The sequence below is a fragment of the Metopolophium dirhodum genome, chromosome 5 (assembly GCF_019925205.1).
Source record: "Metopolophium dirhodum isolate CAU chromosome 5, ASM1992520v1, whole genome shotgun sequence".
In the NCBI taxonomy this organism is placed as follows: Eukaryota; Metazoa; Arthropoda; class Insecta; order Hemiptera; family Aphididae; genus Metopolophium; species Metopolophium dirhodum.
The window spans coordinates 23,868,754-23,888,380 of NC_083564.1; the positions used below are offsets into that span (position 1 = coordinate 23,868,754).

At 29.8% G+C, this 19,627-nt stretch overlaps 2 protein-coding genes across 4 annotated transcripts in view; one reads left to right on the forward strand and one right to left on the reverse strand.

Annotated features, from left to right (window-relative positions):
* Positions 1 to 13,313: 13,313 nt before the first annotated feature.
* LOC132944302 (A-kinase anchor protein 17A-like) lies at positions 13,314 to 18,475 on the forward strand. Of its 2 annotated transcripts, none has more exons than XM_061013579.1 (7): positions 13,314 to 13,675; positions 14,591 to 14,814; positions 14,892 to 15,527; positions 15,608 to 15,815; positions 15,885 to 15,947; positions 16,008 to 16,092; positions 17,497 to 18,475. In XM_061013579.1, exons 1-7 carry the CDS (start codon positions 13,661 to 13,663, stop codon positions 18,054 to 18,056), a joined length of 1,791 nt encoding a protein of 596 aa, XP_060869562.1. In that variant the 5' UTR covers positions 13,314 to 13,660; the 3' UTR covers positions 18,057 to 18,475. The 2 variants fall into 2 exon arrangements, with proteins under 2 accessions (XP_060869562.1, XP_060869563.1); XM_061013580.1 differs by having other exon boundaries at positions 13,315 to 13,594.
* A 77-nt stretch (positions 18,476 to 18,552) lies between these two features.
* The window catches only part of LOC132944304 (uncharacterized), a 38,099-nt gene continuing 37,024 nt past the window's right edge, over positions 18,553 to 19,627 (reverse strand). For both annotated transcript variants that reach the window (XM_061013583.1, XM_061013582.1), the window contains exons 6-7: positions 19,397 to 19,612; positions 18,553 to 18,913 (exon numbers count right to left, since the gene is read on the reverse strand). In XM_061013583.1, coding sequence (XP_060869566.1) covers positions 18,822 to 18,913; positions 19,397 to 19,612 — 308 coding nt within the window. In that variant the 3' untranslated portion in view covers positions 18,553 to 18,821. The remainder of the gene's footprint in view (positions 18,914 to 19,396; positions 19,613 to 19,627) is intronic.

Here is a 19,627-nt window from a genome sequence, read left to right on the forward strand (position 1 = left end):
TTTGTATAATAAGGACTATAATCGTATTCGGTATTAGTCATACAATTAATGTATATTTATTTTATAAATAATGCTGTTAATATGTACACGGGGTTGTATAATAAGGACTTTAATCGTATTCGGTAATCACTAATCAGTCATAAAATTAATGTATGTTTATTTTTATTTTTACTATAATCAGTAATCTATTATATTATAGTTATTACCTACCCATAAGGCCATAACCACGGACTAAGATATTATATAAGCCAGTGCCCAAAACATATTATAATAAGATGTTAATATTATATTGAATATTGGAGTATGGTAAGAGGTAAGTGGTAACATATCAGTATGATGTTTTATATTAATGTATTATTCAGTTCATAGTTATCCCTACAATCTTATTTTCTTATGTAACACTCTTATGTTATACTATTAATTATTATGGAACATGATATGTTAATATACTAACTACGCTACTGGTCATTTAGTAGCCCTCGGCTTCCCAAATCCTATTCTTCTCCCATAACTCTGATCTTTTGCTGCATTTCTAGTTACGTTCATTACTTCAGTTACGTATATACTATATACTTACCAGTTACCATCTATACTGGAGATCTCTACTAATAGGCGGATATTTCATTGAATTTTTTTTTTTTGGGGGAGGGCTTAAATTTTTTTACAAAATAAGTAGTGGGGGCTTTGGAAATTTTTCAATAAATTTGTGGGGCCAAAATAAAGCAAAATATTCGCTTATGTCCATACTACATCTCGTCATCGACTTCTTGGACGTTCCCGTTTTCGGGTTCCTTTTATTCTTGCACACATTATACGATTGGACGGTCTTTCCTCGCCATTCTACCGTCGTGACCCATCCATCTGATTCTGTATATAATATTCTGTATGAATAGTAGGTATCTCACAATTTTTTTATTTTCTGAGATCTTAACTATTTCTTTGTGGTTTTGGTTTTTCCGTACCTAGTTCTTCTTCGTTCACTGATTTGTACATTTCTCTTACCGCTTTCTTTTCAAATATATTGAATCTGTTAGCATATGATTTTGATAATGTCCGTGTTTCTATACTTCATACCAAACTATATGCGGGTCTAGTAAGGGTCTTGTACAACTTCATCTTGGTAGCTATTAAGAATAGCTTTGAATTCAGAAGTGTAATATTAGCAAAGTATGCTAGACGATAGACGATTGCCAGCTATGATTCCGCAGATTCAAAGTTATTCTCGATTTGTCCAGTGCTACGCGTTTGTATTGAAGATAGTTTAATTTTATGTATTTGGTAATTTGGTTTTCTCTTAAATAATTCTCAATCACATCGTTTTTGAGTTCATCCCTTATTTTCAATACTAGAGTAGTCTGTATCATAATATGGCAAACACATTTAAATATTAAAGTATATTATATAGTTTGTATATTATCTAATAAAGTTCTTTAAACTAAACTAATTATTCTGTTTATGCTCGTAAAATGTAATATGCTCGTAATTATATTATATTAATCTTCAACTTTCATATATATTCACTAGAGTTTTATCGCACTAGATTTAGATGAATAATAGTTTTAAATACACTTATAGCATTTTTAAGAACCTTTCTATTTTATAAATATGAAAATACCCATCTACAAACTACTTAATACCAGAATAAATCGTGAGTATAATTATAAATAAAACAAATTATAATATTTATCGGCAAATATACTTGCTTGTTAGTCTCAATTCCCAATATCGGCCTTATTAAACATGAGACAACATAGTAAACTGTAAACATATTGGGATAGACGGATAATATTAACTATTATCAACTGTCCCATGAATATTGTTTATATTACTTGGAATAATTTAAATTAATTTTATTTCATGTCAATTATTCTTTATACGAGTTCGTATTTTATACATAATCAATCAAGCCTTTAATAGATTCTCGTGAAATGATCATAGTAGTAATAGATATGTTTGTGACAAATGTTGGTGATAAACTTTTATTAATGGTAATTTTAAATTTATTTTATTAATAGTTTCAGTCATCAGTTATTTCATGTAATTTAAAATTTAAATACAGATGTTTAATTTAGTAGTCAATAGTAACGTTGGTAATTGGCTAAGAACGTAGTATAAAATCACCACTGCATTCTTTTCATGTGAATAGTTAAATTTTAAAGAAATGTTGATACTTAAAACATGTATGAAATATTAATACCCATAATAAAAAAAACATAGGAGAAAAAATTACAAACGTGAATATATACCAAGTCTCTATGATGTTTCATTAAAAACAAAATGTGAACCTTATACCTTTAGAGTGAAGTGGATTCGTGTAAAAATTTTAATGTTTAGTAAAAAAAAAATATTTTAACTATAAAAACATGATGTATAAATTTGTAATGATATTTTACTGTAAATGTATATTTAGATATTTGTATATTAGTTACCATAGTATTATAATAGTTCCTCTACAATAACTTCTTGTCTATAACCTTGTGTGATATTGATGTTTAAAATATTTTGGGTATTTGTTACAATAGTCCATGACTAGCTATTAATATATATTAGTTTATTCTAGAGCCGCTATTAGATGATTTTATTAAAAAAAATCCATTAAAGTTCATTTTTTTCGCTTTTATCGAAGTCTGAAATATAATTATCTAACATAGATTTTTTTTATCAATGGTATTTTATAGGTACGAATGAACTTTTTTTTATTTTATAATAAGCTTTTCATAGCCTATAATAGGTTATCTACATCTATGGATATATACAAATAATATAAATTTGACTATTTTAATGAATTTAATGTTATATAAATCAATAGTTATAGCTGTGATAAAATAGTACCTACGTATGAACTAATATAACTTAAACAAATTATTGAAAATCATTGTACTTACCTAATTTGCTTGAAATACATAGTATATGATTTTATATTATACATAATCTAATATTTAGGATTTCCAAAATATATTGAATATGTAGGTTTAGTAAAAATAAATCTTTAAGTCATCATGTGGGAGACGGCGAGGGGAGTATTTAATTGGTGGGAGAGGGGAGGTAACGAGGTGAATTTATAAGTCAATACCGACGTACAGTAAAATGTGGTAAGAAATTGTGCAGTTTATCCAATACATGACTTTAATTGATTGGCTAATGAGGTAGTGATCCAGATAAAAGACCATAAAAAATAATGCAATTATCATAAATATAATATTATTTAATTTAAATATAGATGTTTCTTATGAAAACTCCAATATTTTTCCATTGGTAACATCAGTATATTCCTAGGGATTTGAATAATTTCTAATAGATGAAAATAAAGTAATGTAGGAGAGTTAAATTTAATCGTGTTTCATTTTTATTATCACAGCATTTATAGAATATAATATGACCTATAAGTATTCTGATATTATTTTGGATAAGTGCCGCTATATTTAACCAAATAAAGAGAACCTACTTAACATAAATTAAGTGCGGAATACGGAGTAATGGATATATTTTATTAATGCTTTAAAGTGACAACTCTTATACATAAGATCTGTGAAATATTTATTTATATTTTATTCAATGATATTTACCCATCAATATAACACACAACAATTTTTTGAATTTGTCGTATTTATTTTTAGTGTATTTTTACATCGTGAAAATATGTATTGTCCGTGATAACATGTCTGTGGGTCGTATAATATGTAGGTATACCACGCATTACACATGTATATATATATACACATTATATTTATAATAGTGTAGTAAATCGTTCCTATAGTCAATAAATAACTAATAAATAATGATATATACTTTTGGACACACGATTATTGACTTTTATATAAAAAAGTAGGTATATTATATATTTGCTATATTTTAGCAAATACAAAATCAGACGTCGTTTACGACACGCAATAAAGGTGAACTTATCAATTTATATTGTAAAATTTGTTGTTTTTCCTCATTGTTCCTATTATGCGTTACACAAAACGTGTGTCTACGAGAATTATAAGTACACTTTGCAAACAAAAAATCGAGCAACTCTCTCTGCTGTATAGTTGTAGGTGTTGAATAAATATCGTCATTGTGTAGGTCACTGTAATTGATGGGTTAAATATTTCGAATTCAATGATAAATCATAGCACACGAATAATTATTCTGAGCGGGGACACTGCCATGTTGACTTCTACATTTTTAAGTACCCATATATTACCTATATTAGTAAACTGGTAGGTTGGACTAATTTTTGTCAAAAAAAAATTGCTTGTACGGTAATAATTATACAATTATTTCATAAAATTGATATATAGTATTAGTAACGGTTATTAACTTATAATGTATTTCAGATCAAGTAGACTGGTCTGAATGGTTGGGGTGGTTTTGTTCTTAGCCGCATGGTTAGGTAATAAGTTTAAATTTACCGTACCTAACCATTTTGAAAATTGTACTGTGAATAGTATTTAAGTAAATAGTAATATACATGGTGACGAAAAGTTTCAAGTCCCTATGAATAAGATTTTTAAGTTTCAATAAAAGCAACTCACGAAAAACCTCGAAGTAAATTTTCAAGTCTAGGTTATTTAAATTAATATTATATGTATTTTTAAAACAAATCAATTTCGTGACTATACCTAACGGCTAACGTATATAAAAAAAATTATGACAAACTTAAAAAACTTTATATCCAAAAAAAACCATCGCTCAACGGCTCAACTATATATTATTACATTGTTCATGTATTATTAATAAACCACCCGGTAAAATAAAGCTATAGATACTAATAGAACCTAACCCAATAAAATATACAAATATTAAATAGTAAGTATATAATGTCATTATATCGTTTATAAAAATATATCATATACATTGTTGAAATAATATGAAATTGATAAATACTTTGACGCCGTCTCGTGCTTATTACACGCAAAACACTACCATTAGCAGTCGTAGCTGCGGCAACATAATAATATAACATAAACGTCGAAAACCTCTGATTGTATAATATAGAAATCGATCGACTCTAATATTTAAATTGCCCCGATGACGCGTACATGATAATGATGGGTACGTCATATGCCTACCTAAAATACTGCCTACCTATACCACTTTTGGCGGCGTCGTGTGCAGTGTCGTTTTTGTGTAATAATAAATTAATAACCACGTGGCCGCGGACCTGTGCAATATAACATGATATACTACGGACAATATGGCGCTCGTATATACCTAGCTACATATATTATTATTATTATTACTATTATTATTATTATTACGCCGTGGTCGTCTGGTCTCGGTGTACGTTGGCTCGTTTTTGTATTTAAATTGCGGCGGATTCCTATTAAAATAAAAGTCACGCGACCACGGGGGCTCGCGCGCCCGCTAATAAAGCCGATGGGTCATGGTTAATATTCGAGAGCTTTTCACAGGGTGTCGCCCGGGACGTTTCGCGAGCGCGCGCGTGCGTGTGACTTTGTAGTTCGGCGCGAAAAAAAAAATGAAAATCCTAGCGGTTTATACCTATATATAACAGCTATTGCTGTAGTGCGGTACCTGCAGTATATATGTATTGGCGTCGGATTTATATACGCCCTAAAAACTGCCGGTTGTGTGGTTGTTTAAACACGCGCATTTATGCATTGCGTATAATATAATATAATATTATGTAAAACGCTCTCTGTACAACAACTGTGGGCTGTGATCTCGTGTAACGTCATAGCCATTGGCGCAAATAGAGGGGGGATTGGGGGGGGGACTTGGTCCCCCCAAATTTTTTTTGTCAATTTGCGCCTATGGTTATAGCTAAATAGGTGCCCCGTCTAGTATTTATGACGTGTGATTCTGTTTCTTCCGACGATTGTCTGTTTTGGTCGGCAATAATAAATATACGTTTAAAAGTATGTATACCTATCGAATATATAATATTATCTATTACGATGCGCCGATTCTTCAAGCATGAACAATATTACAGTCGAACTTTTAAAATATATTTTTCAGTTTCGCGCGAACACCGAACGCGTCAACAGCGGAATGAATATTGTTTAGGCATAGGTGCGCAGCTCTATAGACACTATAAGGCGACATGGACATTACAATGTAGGTAAGTACGCTGCTAGACCTGTTGTGGTGTACGATTCACAAAATCCACGTGTCAAACTAAAATAATAGGTACGTTTATAATATTATTATAATAATACGCCGTGTACTGCAGATCCGACGTGTGTTATACGCAACTGCAGTGCAACTGTGTTAGCTCGCACAATTATTTCCAAATGTATACATCATATTATACAAGTTTGTGCGTGTGTGCACGCGCGTGTGTTTACGATTTGTGTAAGTACAAGTTCGTTTCGCTCGATTCGTTTAAGCATTTAATGTTTGTACAGAATTTATCGAGCTTTCGGTATTAACATAGGTATATCATGATATGAGTAGGTACCACCTATATAGGCACTCGACGATCGAAATAAAGGTGGCGTGTAGGATATATATATATCATATTATATACATTATACACATTATATAATATGTAGCCATATAGGTATAAGGTGCAAGTGTTCCCGTATAGTATATCCATATACATATTGGTACAAGCGACACATACATTGTCTATGTTTATAATTTAGACATACATGATAATATAATAATAATGTATGTATATATAATATATGTATGTATATATAATGTATATATAGGTATCAATGCAGTATTATATTATGTAGGTAGGTATATTCAATTTACTGTTGTACCCATAACCGAATAGATCGTTATATTATAATATCTATAAAACAAACGGTTTGATGGTTTTAACCGAACAAAGTCCAGTGAAATGTTAAAAGTCACCCTCGCGTCGACGTTTACTTCAAAATGATAAGAACATACCTATGTTTACTACGTTAATAACTTTGGCATTCAATAACAATTTTCAAACCGCGGTGAGCGCAAAATAGCGACTTTATAGGATATCATACGTTACATAAATCATCAGACATTAGGATAAACGTCGATTTGCCGATTTCAGAGGAAGGAAACGCCCTAATATGGGCACGTTGTGTAGCCAACAACCATACAGTCACTATGCCACGGAAACGTATAGGTACTTATATTATGTGCTTTAAAATAATAAACCACGTATATATCCATGACGACCGATTTGGTTAGGTGTTCTCGGTGCACGCTTTCGAAGCAATTTTCCCATTTTTGCGCAACGATTGTGATGATTATAAAACAAACAACATTATTGAATCGTAAAATTATTATACGACCACACTGCAGTGTCGCAGACACGGCCGATACCACTTCCGTCGATTGTCGATCCGTTTTCCCGTTATCTCAAAAATCATAAAGTTATTGCCCGAGGTATAATGCAGAATTTCGATTTTAATTTTTAAACGGGAGCGGGAGAGCAAATATATTACATTTAAATTAGATAGGTACCTATACCGTAACAATATTTTTTTTTTCTTATAATATAATGTTAGTGGTTTAAATAGATAATGTTTTACATCACATATATAGGTATACAAAAAACATATCAGTATATAACATGTTCACGTTAATTAATTACTTGTTCACCGTTAAGAGCAGAGGCGTCATTTGGAGTAAAATCATGGAGTTGCAAGCGTCTTGAATAATATTTTTAATTAAATTGCATGCGCGGTCTAATGAAGCCTCATCGGGGCAGTTGGTGGATAAAATTGATAGGGTGGAAATTGCTACCCCGAAATGACGCCTATGGTTATACGAGTATTTGAGTATATATTATGAACGGTGCACGCAGTACGACATCATCGTTAAGAATTTTTTCAAATTTCGCATCTTATTTGGTAGGTACACCAGAATACATGTGTGAGCTACACACCTCTTCCTCGTGCATTATTTATCCATACTGGACGTCTGGAAGGGTAGTCTGCTGGAGGACAGTTGTCGGACACGTTGGTATACATTACAAGTTAAAAACTCACCCGGTCTAATTGTGGAATAATTTTCAATAATATATATTTTTATTTTTTATCTATTTTTTAATATATAGTTATTCTAGATTCTAGAAATATGATATAATACACTAATTAAGTAATATTTATTTTTTCTTAATTATTTTATTATTTTTCAATTCTAATTTGTTATACAATTAAATCTTTAAAACTTATAAAATAAACACTAAAATATATTTTTTTTAACTAATTAAAATAACTGTATAATTATCAACTAAAAGCTTTGTTTTACGTCCATGTAAACTAACATAATACAATAATATATTATTAATATGTACAAACATTTATTGCTGATGAAAAGTGAAAAGCTGAAAACTACAACAAAAATCCATGCGTCACATTTCACACTCTTTTTTTTGTCCAACTGATTTACCTTCAACCTTATTGTGTACATCTCCTTCTTTTTTCTAATAAGTGTATTGATATCCAGTGATCCAAACACTAAACAGTCATGTGTCTAATGGAAATACGGCATCATTATAAATTACGATCGCAATAAATTGTATAATATAATAAAGGTATTAGGTTTAGAGAAAAAAAGGTGGATAAGTGGATGTCGCTCTGCTGTACAGTAGGTTACAAGTGAGTCACTGTAATGGATGGTGTTAAATTTGAATTCAATGATATACTATCATTGTATAAGAAAAACGATTCTGAGCGAAAACGGTCAGTCAGCCTATGATATTACCAAGTATATTTGATGATATTATTGTGAATAAAGTAATTTATATATATAACCTATATTTACGTGGAGCTTTGTTTTAAATTTTCAATCCTTAGCCATAAAAGTTAAAAATTCATAAATTTTTAACCACAAAATAATTAATAAATTATAAATTTGATAAATGTTGTCAACATTTGAACTTTAAATGCTTATAAAAAAAAATTGTGCCTATGTATTTTTAATATTTTTCAACTGCTATTAGAACAATATATCAGGAGCCTTATATTAAATTTTCACCCTTTTTTACCCAACAAATAAAAATTTATTGATATTTATAGAAAAAAAAACTAAAAAAATTGAAAACTGACAATGTCCGTAAACAGCTCAAAAAGAGTCAAAATATTTTCAACATTTTATGGTGTATAGAAAATGCTAATATAAACATTCAGTGAAATTTTCAAGTATCTACAGTCATTCGTTTTTTAATTACAATAAAATAAGAAAATTGTTACATAAGAAATCGAGTAAATATCAAATGTTGTAAAAATATAAATTTCAGACGCTCATAAAAATTTAATTTAAGTTTCTTCTAGACATTTTTTTTTTGATAAAGGTAGACAAACTTATAAGTAATCTTATATTACATTTTCAAATCTTAGATTTAAAAAGAAAATTTTTTATGAATTCTCAACTCAAAATAATTTGCTATTTTTCGTGATTTTTCCGTATTTTGTCAAAATTTGAACTTTAAATGCTTATAAATAAAAACTGTGACTAAGGATTTTTAATTTTTTTCATCTATCTTTGAAACAATAACCTAGGAGCCTTCTATTAAATTTTCAAGCTTTTTTACTTAACAGATAACATTTTATTGATATTTATAGAAAAAAAAACTAAAAAAATTGAAAACTGACAATGGCCGTAAACAGCTCAAAAAGAGTCAAAATATTTTGTAAATTTTATGGTGTATAGAAAATGCTAATATAAACATTCAGTCAAAATTTCATGGCCCTACGGTCATTTGTTTTAGAGTTACACCAAAAACCAAAATCGATTTTCTCGAAAACAGATTTTGCGTAAAAATTCCCGTTTTTCCTTAATTTTTCTTTTGTTTTTCACGTAGCTTGTGAAAATTACTGGGAAATTTTTACTTTTGACCCCCCAAAGTACCAACTAGATTCACTTTCCTATCAGAAAAGTTACTATTGAAGAAAATCCAAGCGTGATGACAGACACAAAAATAAAAAAAAAAATAAAAAAAAAAACACACATCATTGTAAAATCAATACATTCATCGCTTCGCTCAGAATCTAAAATCGAATATAATGTGAAATATAAATTAATTGTGTTTGAAATTCTCTCAAAAATGTGTTCTATACGCACGACGCATAGACGCATATAAATAAAATTACTGTCGGTTACTATACGTTTATTTCATAATGTCATGTCAACAGTCAACTAGCTATATAATATTATAGTCACACCAGTCACCGCGTGGTCAAACAGTTTATACAGCCGATAATAGTTCTGACGTCAGAAGTTACTATACGAAATTAAAATAATTACCCGTACAATTATTTTTACACCGAAATACTGAATGCCTGCGCATAATATGTTATTAAAGTAAACATAGTTGACCAGTACGATCGACGACCACCACAACGCATTTTGATATCTTGTAATGACATCTTATGAATTAGCTTATTGTTTTTCATTTAATGAAAATAACGTCCTCTCTCTCTCTCACTCACTCACTCACTCACTCACTCACTCACTCACTCACTCTCTCTCTATACATATTCATAAATATATATATATGAATTAGGTGCGTATTGTGGTGGCCGCGGGATATAAGCAATATAATCCAAACGAGTGGGTACAATTATAAGATAGAATATTATAAAATAGAGATACAATTATTTAGATTATTTTGACATGATATCGATATGGTTTAGAAAAGGATCTATATCGTGGCTAGCTAGGCTAGGTCACACCTCTAATTATAAATTGTATTTGTATACAGCTGAATTATAATTGTTAGTACCTACCTATATATTTACAAAATAGTAAAGCTGATGTGCTAAGCAGTGTAGTTATACACATTAATGCATATAGTATGTACGCACTAATAAACCAAACTTAAAAAGTTATGGTTTTAAAAGGTTTAATTAAAAATGAATAAGGATACTCATGCCCAATGGAATACACACAAATTTTGTATTTTGAGGGTGGTGGATGGAGGTGAGTGGAGAAAACCAAACCTATCTACAAAAAAAAATACATTTTAAACTAGGGCTTAGCACCCGAATCATTTATTCGGGTTTTGGGTTTCGGGTGCTGGATGTATTCGGGTGTTCAAACACCGGAATAAAAAATTTCAACAAACATTCGGGTTAATATTGGTTAATACGGGTGTTGAGTAGTTTAGAAAAAACATGACCCCCCCCCAAAAAAAAAAAATGTATGCAATGACTTATTATGCTATATCTTATGTATAATGAAAATAGCTATTGGCTAAATTAGGATTTATTTTATATACTAATAAAGTAATAAATTATATAACCTATATATTAGGTATAATAAGATTGTATTGGATTTTATTTTCGATAAAATAATTATTGATTTTACCTGTGATTGATTGTAAGATTGTTCTTGTTAATTTATTATTATTATTAAACAACTAACTACAGAATCGAACTCACCACAAGAAATACATACAAAATGATATATCACATGAAGAGTTTGTAAAAAACTAAATTATTCGGGCTTCGGGTTAACCCGAATGATTTATTTTGGTTTTGATTAATACGGGTGTTTTGAAAACAGAATTATTCGGGTTATATGGGTCTCGGGTGTTTGATTTTTTAAGGGTGTTTAGGGGTGTTATAGGGGCTTGGGTTAATTCAGGTACAAGGCCTTTAAAGAACCTATTTATATTATGCACTGAAAAAGAAGTCATAAGGGAATATGTAAAAAAAATTTAAGTGAGCAGCTCAACCCCTAAATTCAAAGATATTAAATACGTATATGTGTTTAGGTTTAGGACGAGGGAGGTGCGGCCAACAGATGGATTAATTAAAACGCGATCTATAGAGTGGCGTGCTTGGCCGTCTCCAGAAGAGGACTATACCAAGGGTGATGTACGATATGTGGGTTCTGGTCGGCGAACTCGGCCCCAGAATATTTTCTGTCAACAAAAAATATGGGAGATTAAATGAGGGCAGTTAAGACCAGACATGTCTCGTCTACCTCTAAAAACAACCATGTATTATGATTTATGCCTACCTGATACCTGGAAGATGCTCATAGTATACACTACCCAGCAAGCGCCAAGGATGACATATTGTGGTTTCCAGATGGGCTTCCATGTGTATCCATTTATTATTGTGTGTTGTCAGTGGCGGTAAAATGATTTTGAATAGTACATGTTAAAAAAATAATTTATGGTTTTCAGATATTAAACATTGAAAAAAAAACATGGGGGGGATCTATAGGGGGATAGATCCCCGTTTGACCACCTGCACTTTATTTCGTTGTAATTTTACTCTAATAAATAATGCAGCATTGGGGGGGGGGGGATACGCCTATAGGTATTTATATACTGTTATTTATTATGAAGTAGTAAATTTAATCAATATGGTATAAATATTCCAATATGTTTACGCAAAACGATAACGAAAAAGCATTAAAATTAATTTATAATTATATGATATTAAAAGAGAACAATATAATATCAGTAACATCACCTCACCAGGATCTTATATTATTCTAAATATTAAGCTCGATATAAAATTAATGATAACCTTCTTTTGTTTACATTTGTTAAATAATTGTAGCTTTTGCAATAACTACAATATTTCAAATTTGAATACTATTTTAAATACTTTTTGGAGAAATAATTCGAATACGTATTTTGAATATTTTTCTTGTAATTTTTTTATTCTTTAAAAAATAATTTTTTTGAACTCGAAAAGCACATTATAAGTTATGAACAATAGTTTTTTTATTTGTATGAAATATGATTAAATCACCTTAATTTTCAACCATTCCAAAATTCGAAATTCAAATATGTATTCAGATTCAAAATTTGAACCCTATATTTTTTAAAATGTATTCGAATGCGTATTCATTAATCGGAATATTTTAATCCTCATTTATAGTAGTATTCCGACTAGCGCCATATCGGTGAATCCATGTACCTATTCTTTATAGGACTGCTGAGTGCTGACCGCTGACGGAGGACGGACGCGCCTCGTATAGAAGTTGCTATCGCAGTGGGTAGCCAGGTCACCAGGACTATGCAAGGGGGGGATGTTTAAGTATAAATTAAACTAAGTTTTTTACAGTTTTCGTATATAAATAATATAAATAATACTTTTATTAGGGGAAATAAGTCAATTTTTTAACACTCCCCTCCTCCCCTCCCTAGCTACGCCACTTCGTATTCGTATAGCGTCTAAAGACCTAAAGCAAGCTGATGGTACTGTGAAAAATACGGCATACGAATCGTGATCACAGATATATAAAAACGCCGCGTATTTATAGTGATACACCGATACCCACAGCAGCTCTCCCTAAAATAATTCGCAGAGCATAATATTATGTTGGTAATATTGATAAATGATAACTTATCACGGTAAATACCTCGGCCTTTGATTAAATAATATAATATATTTTATAATTTTTTTTTAAATAGGTAAATAATAATATTACTATAATATTAGCAATTGGCAATTTATTACTATTGTCGATTATTGACTAGGTACATGTAAATTGTAAAAGTTTATTTACCTGTTCATACACCACACTTCTGTTGAACAAAACTATTTCTTATTTAATTGTTTGCTTAATTTCCAGTTTGTTCCCAATCGTTTTCGTTTTTTACGTGTCAGTGTTTATGTGTATTTTTTTAATCAATGGTCATTAAACAGTAAGAAATCTATAAGGAAATGTGTTTAACATAATTGTAAGTCTTGCATTAACTAGGACTGGATTGTCGACTACCTAATTTGGCTGTGTAATAGTCGTTAAAATGAACTCAAAACAGGTTAATTACATTTTTAAACATAACAATGTAATACAATATATTTATAAAAATTAACAGTCCTATTTTTGAATTTCAAACATTGATGAGACTGATAAGCCTAAGAGGCTTCTGAGTTCTGATGTTAGTAGATATCTGAAATAAAGATTTCGCTGTAATTATTTGTCTAAAAGGTATTTGTTTGAATTTACAGAATGTTGTATCTTGTTCTGACATTGTGTTTTATTTTACAATACCTAGTAGAATTATTAAATTAAAACCAGTTAAAATAGGTTTAGGAAATTAAGTAAAATAGTGTTTATAGTTGTTCTTTATCATATTATTTTAATTCAGTACAATTCTTTTAAAATTATTAAAATATTAATTTATTTTATAGTTAGTTTAATCTTTTCTATTATCTATTGATTGTAAATATATCATTATTTATATTTATAGGTATACTAATAATAATAAAAATGAATAATAATAATGATAGCTAAAATAAATTTTTTAACTATGAACTCTGTACCGATTGATAAATGATTATATTCATAACATTTGTATGGGTTTTTTTGTTTCGCTAATTATTGTTTTAAATTAGTAGAAAGTATTTTGGTGGCTGGTCTGAAATATATAAAATTTATATTATGATACAAGTTGTGAATAATATATAACAATTTGTATCATGATATAAGTTGTTAATGATATTTAACATTAAAATATTTAAAAAAACCTTGATAATTACTATATTAATTTAAGTTTAAGTCTTAGTTATTATTTGGTTTTTGGCTAAACAGTTCCAATAAATATTGGTAAACAGTGTTCTTAAATTTAAATTTTACAATTGCTAGAAAAAAATTTGTATTTTCATACACCGACCACCAAAAAAAAATTATTTATCAAGTATTTCATATAGCCCAAGGATATATTATATTGCAGGCTATATTTGAAACAGTAGTTGATCAATCAGACGCAATTCCATTATGTCCTCGTCTAAATTTATTTCTGAAACCTTTTGCACGGATTTTGATCACTGTTCAATTGGATGGCAAAACCAAAACGACAATTTCCAACTGGCAAATCATGGAGCGCTTAAAAGAATGGATAGATCCAGACAAGTTTTCTCATCTCTGTGTAGCAAAAACATCTTCAGAATTAATAAGGTTAGTAGGTATTTTTAAAGAAGAAATTTTCAAAGATCATATTTATAAATAAAATACTAATTATTGATTTGATTTAGATTCGATGCAGAATTAGCTGACCGTTCACGATTGTCAATAGTACTATCCCGTTTGTGTGATAGACGAATAAAATTTCCTGGATTTTCTCATCTATTGACTGTGCGTGCTATTGAATCTAAACCAAATTTTCCTACTCGCCATAATTGGGATTCATATTTTCGTGATAGTAAAGATATGAACGAACTAAAACCGGGTGAGCGTCCTGATACTTTACACATTGAAAATTTACCTTTGGAGTGGTTAACTGAAGCAGGAGAAAAATATCCTAGTGAAAATATTCTTAAAAAAATATTCAATGGATTTGGTGAAGTAGCTCGTGTTGATTTGCCTGCTGCTGACCCATCAAGAGTTATTCATGGGGTAGGAATCTGTGATGCATACATACAATTCAGAGACTATTCAGCTTTTGCAAAAGCGATGGATGCATTAAGAGGTAATAAATTGGCTTTAATCACAGATACAAAAGCACTAACAGCTAATATCAAAGTGGACTTTGATAAAACAAAACACATGACATTAAGTGCGATTACAAAAAGACATGAACGCCGTGATCGTTTCCTAATGAGGAAAAAAGTAATAGAAGAAACAGAAAGACTAGAAAAAGTAAAGGAATTAAAAAAACGAGAAGAAGAAAAGTAAGATAGTAATACCTATTTAAATTTATAAATTAATGATACATATTTAATATATGTTTTTTTTTAAATTTATCTTGTAGCAAAAAAAAACTTTTTGAACTGGAAAAAAAAAATGAAAGGCGTAAATTAAGAGAAGAAAAACGTAAAGCAAAACGTATTAAGCATTTAGCTGAACGAGAAGCAGATGTAATGAATCAAAAAATTGCAACTGAAGAAAGACTTCTGTTAAAAACACAAAGAAAATTAGAAGCTATTCATTTACTGGGAGAATTGTTTACACGAATTAAAGTACATTTACAACCATTTTTAATAATAATTTTTTGTTTTGTTAATTTATAAATTATTTTTGTATTTTAGTCGAAAATTAATCTTAAAAGTAATGAGGAAGAAAAGTCTGAAAAAATTAATGCCAATACAAATGTAAGTTATAGAATATAATATTGTTGGTAAAATTTTAACACAAACTTAATTAATTTTCAGAACATTCAGTGTAGAGATATTGAGTCTACTTTCAGGCAAAGAATGATTGAAAAATGGAAACCATCTCAGCCTAAAATATTAAAAAGTAAATTTCATTAATAATAAGTTTATGAACTAAGAAGTTAGCATTTTAGTTTTACAGTTTATATTTATATCAGGTTGCATCTTTCTTGGTAATCCATTAATGTATAGTGTTAGTAATGTAACAAAAGTTACTTGTTACTGTAACAATGTCACTTTGTATGTGCATTGCAACATTTTGCTATATTTTTTTCAAATAGATTTTTTTACTTTCCTCGAGGTTAGGTTATGTTAAATTTCAATTAGATATTACAAATATTACTTATCTTGAAGCAGTTTTTAATCTCCTTTCAACTTTGTAGTTATAGCGCCTCGACTGTATATAAATATCTATAATGAATCAATATTATTTTAAATTTTAACTTGCTACAAATTAGTTTTCAATGTTTTTGACAACATATTTACTTGCATTGTATTTTAGTTAATTAATTCTTCTTGAAATACAATATTTCTTTATTTTTTGGACATCTTCTTCAGAATTTATACCTATCCATTATCTCTACTTACTCTTGTTGTCAATTGACATTTGATAAAAATAAGAAAAATACCTATGAATTGATTTTTTTTTTTTAATGCGTAAATGTTGTAGTATCTTGTTTATTGAAAAGTTAAGTTATTTTATTTGAGTAATGAGTAAACAGTAAAGTCATTAAATTACTCTTTAAAAGTAACTTACCCAACACTGCAAATATAACACTATTCTAAAAATTATAATAAATTAACCTTTTCTAAACTGCTACACTATTTAGGCTCTGCAACCCATGTATGTTATAAAATGTATATATTTATTTTAATTTTAATTTTGAGATCTAAATTATATAATTAAATTATTTAAATTTAAAATAATGTGAGCCAGGGTTTCTTAGTACTGTATGGTTACCGGCTAATTATAATGCTATAAAATACGTGAATGTAATAGTATGTCTAGAGCAGCGAAAGAGCTAAATATCTTGTTATGTAATTACTAATTTGATAGTATGATCACTTTTTATTAACTTCTTAAATTTTAATTTTAACTGTCCCAAGTTGAAATTTATTGTAAAATCTTTATTGTTATATTATTATACTTCCCTTGTTCTACTATCTATCTGTATTTAAAAATAATGTACAAAAATGCCTTAGTGTTGTTATTTTTTGAAAACTTTCCAACAAATCCATAATAATTAGTATGAATGAAATTATAACAGGTTGAAAGAAATATCCTTAAACAATTTATTATACTGATAACACATGCATTTGTGTACAAACTAATTATTATTACATTGAGTAGTTACAGAGTGCTCAAATTACAACATGACTTTCTTTTGTATATTGCAATGCAAAAGATATAATTTATGTAATATCTATTTCAGCTGTTATTTTATTATTATTAACTGCACTTTATTTGTTGACTTGATTTTTATTTCAGATTCCTCAAATAATAATGATTCTGAAAATCGCAATTATAACAACGACCAAAACAATCGTGGCCGAGGCCGAGGAACTTGGAGAGGTAATCGCGGAAAAGGCACACATCAATACATAGGTCGAGGACCATACCTATTGCCACCCATTTTCGATCCAATGCAGTTGATTAATTACGGACACAAGTATCATAAGTACATTCAAAAACTTAATAAAAAAACAGAGAATGACAGGAGTCGTAGCCGTAGTCGAAGCCGAAAACGAAGGCGTTCATTTTCCAGTAGAAGCTCCAGGAGTTATAGTCGTAGCCGAAGTCGGAGTCGAAATAAAAGTTATAGTAGGTCAAGAAGTAGGAGTCGTACACAAATAAGCAATCCAAGGAGTAGAAGTCGTTCAAAAAGTAAGAGTCCTAAAAAAACCCACAAAAGTCATTCAGAGAGTAAGAGTCGAAGTAGAAGTATTAATAAGAGTTCAGAGAAAACAATAGAAAACAGGTCTAAACATAAACATAAGAAAAAGAGTAAAAATAAGAAGAGTAAAAAGCTTAAGAAATCTAAGAAATGATATTTTGGTTATTATATTATCAAGAAGGGAAACGTGTTTTTAGAATTTTAGATATTTAATAACCATTCAATCATACTTCTGGTCTTAAAGAAACACATAAACATATTCTTATTTTCTGTTAAAAGTATTTCCTGTGAGTGTCTTGAAGACAGCGCCACAATTAGGTATCTATCTGCAGAGAATAAGATATTACATGCCCTATTTTCTAGGCTTGTGTAAAACTGTTGTTTGCCCTATGAATTACGATGTGACATACCACAGAAAATTATATAACACAACTTGAAGCTGATGTTCCTGTAAATCATTTTTTTTTTTTTGTAATAATATTACTAATATATTTTTTAAAAAAATTTTTTAATTTAAATTTTGTATTGTATTTATTAAAAAAAAAAAATAAATATACTTAAATAAATAATATTATGTTTTCATGAATTTACATAAATAATAATCTAATGAATAAAAATAAATAAATAAATAAAATTAATTGTAGCCGGTGTGCTATGTACAATATTATAGAACATTTAAAACGCACAAAGCACCTTGTTGTACAAAAAAAAAAAATTACATTGATGTATTTTTGTGTATTGTATATTTGTATCTATTCAAAAAAAAGTAAGTAATAAATAATTTTTAGGTAAAAGAAAAAAGTTGAGCGGCTTCATTACATTTTATTATTTTAATATTGTATAATAATAAATAATATAATGCATTTGCTAATCGAATTTTAATTTTATTCAACCGTTTTCAGTATCGACGACGAATGGTCTAAGACTGTTTACTTTTCAGCGACTCTTCTGCTTGCACGGATTTGATAAACTGCATGGCTCTGCGCCAAGGGAATGGTGGCGACGATTGGCCTGTAAAACATTAACGACTTATGAGCACACCATATTATAAGAGTTGTGAAGGATGAGTGATGACTAAATTGACACCTCCAGTGTATTAATTATTATAGATATTAATTTTTATTCTCCCGTTGTACAGACATGATAATAATACGGCGCTTGGGTAAGTCTTAAAAAATTTGTACGCTTAAAAATTGAAAATAGTGATGTGTTGTAGTAGCAAAATATGGGTCACAGCAGAGCACGGAACCTGTCGATATGGTACCTATCCTGACAATATAGTTGAGGGGCGCTCGAAAAACTAAAAAAAATTATGAGGAAATACTCATCAAACTTAGCGCGATCCTCGATTATTGTTGATATTGGCGGGCTACTATATTGAGAATGGAGTTGTTCAAGTGTAGTTTAAAAGCTGTATATATAATATAGTGGATGTAGGTACCGAAGTACTGGGCACACGCCCTATACCGAACTCTGGTCGAGTGATCGACTTACTTTCCGAAGACCTCCTGTAGTAGGCGTCCAACGATCGGGGGGTCCTCAGGGGCCTTGCCCGTCGCTTGGTTATCGGCGCCGGGCTGGAATGGAGCGGTGGTGCCAACGTGGTCTGGTGACCGCTTCCGCCACCATTCTTCGTCACGCACATCATGCCGTACACTCTGATGCCGGGGACGCTGGCGTACGTCGGCTGGTCGTGACTCATCGGGCCCTCTGTGCGAAAAGACG

Excerpts from the sequence above, each read along its gene's own strand:
- LOC132944302 (XM_061013579.1), top strand. Across the intron at positions 15,528-15,607 it reads AAAAAACGAGAAGAAGAAAA|CAAAAAAAAACTTTTTGAAC; the intron begins GTAAGATAGTAA and ends TTTATCTTGTAG. Across the intron at positions 15,816-15,884 it reads AATTGTTTACACGAATTAAA|TCGAAAATTAATCTTAAAAG; the intron begins GTACATTTACAA and ends TTTGTATTTTAG.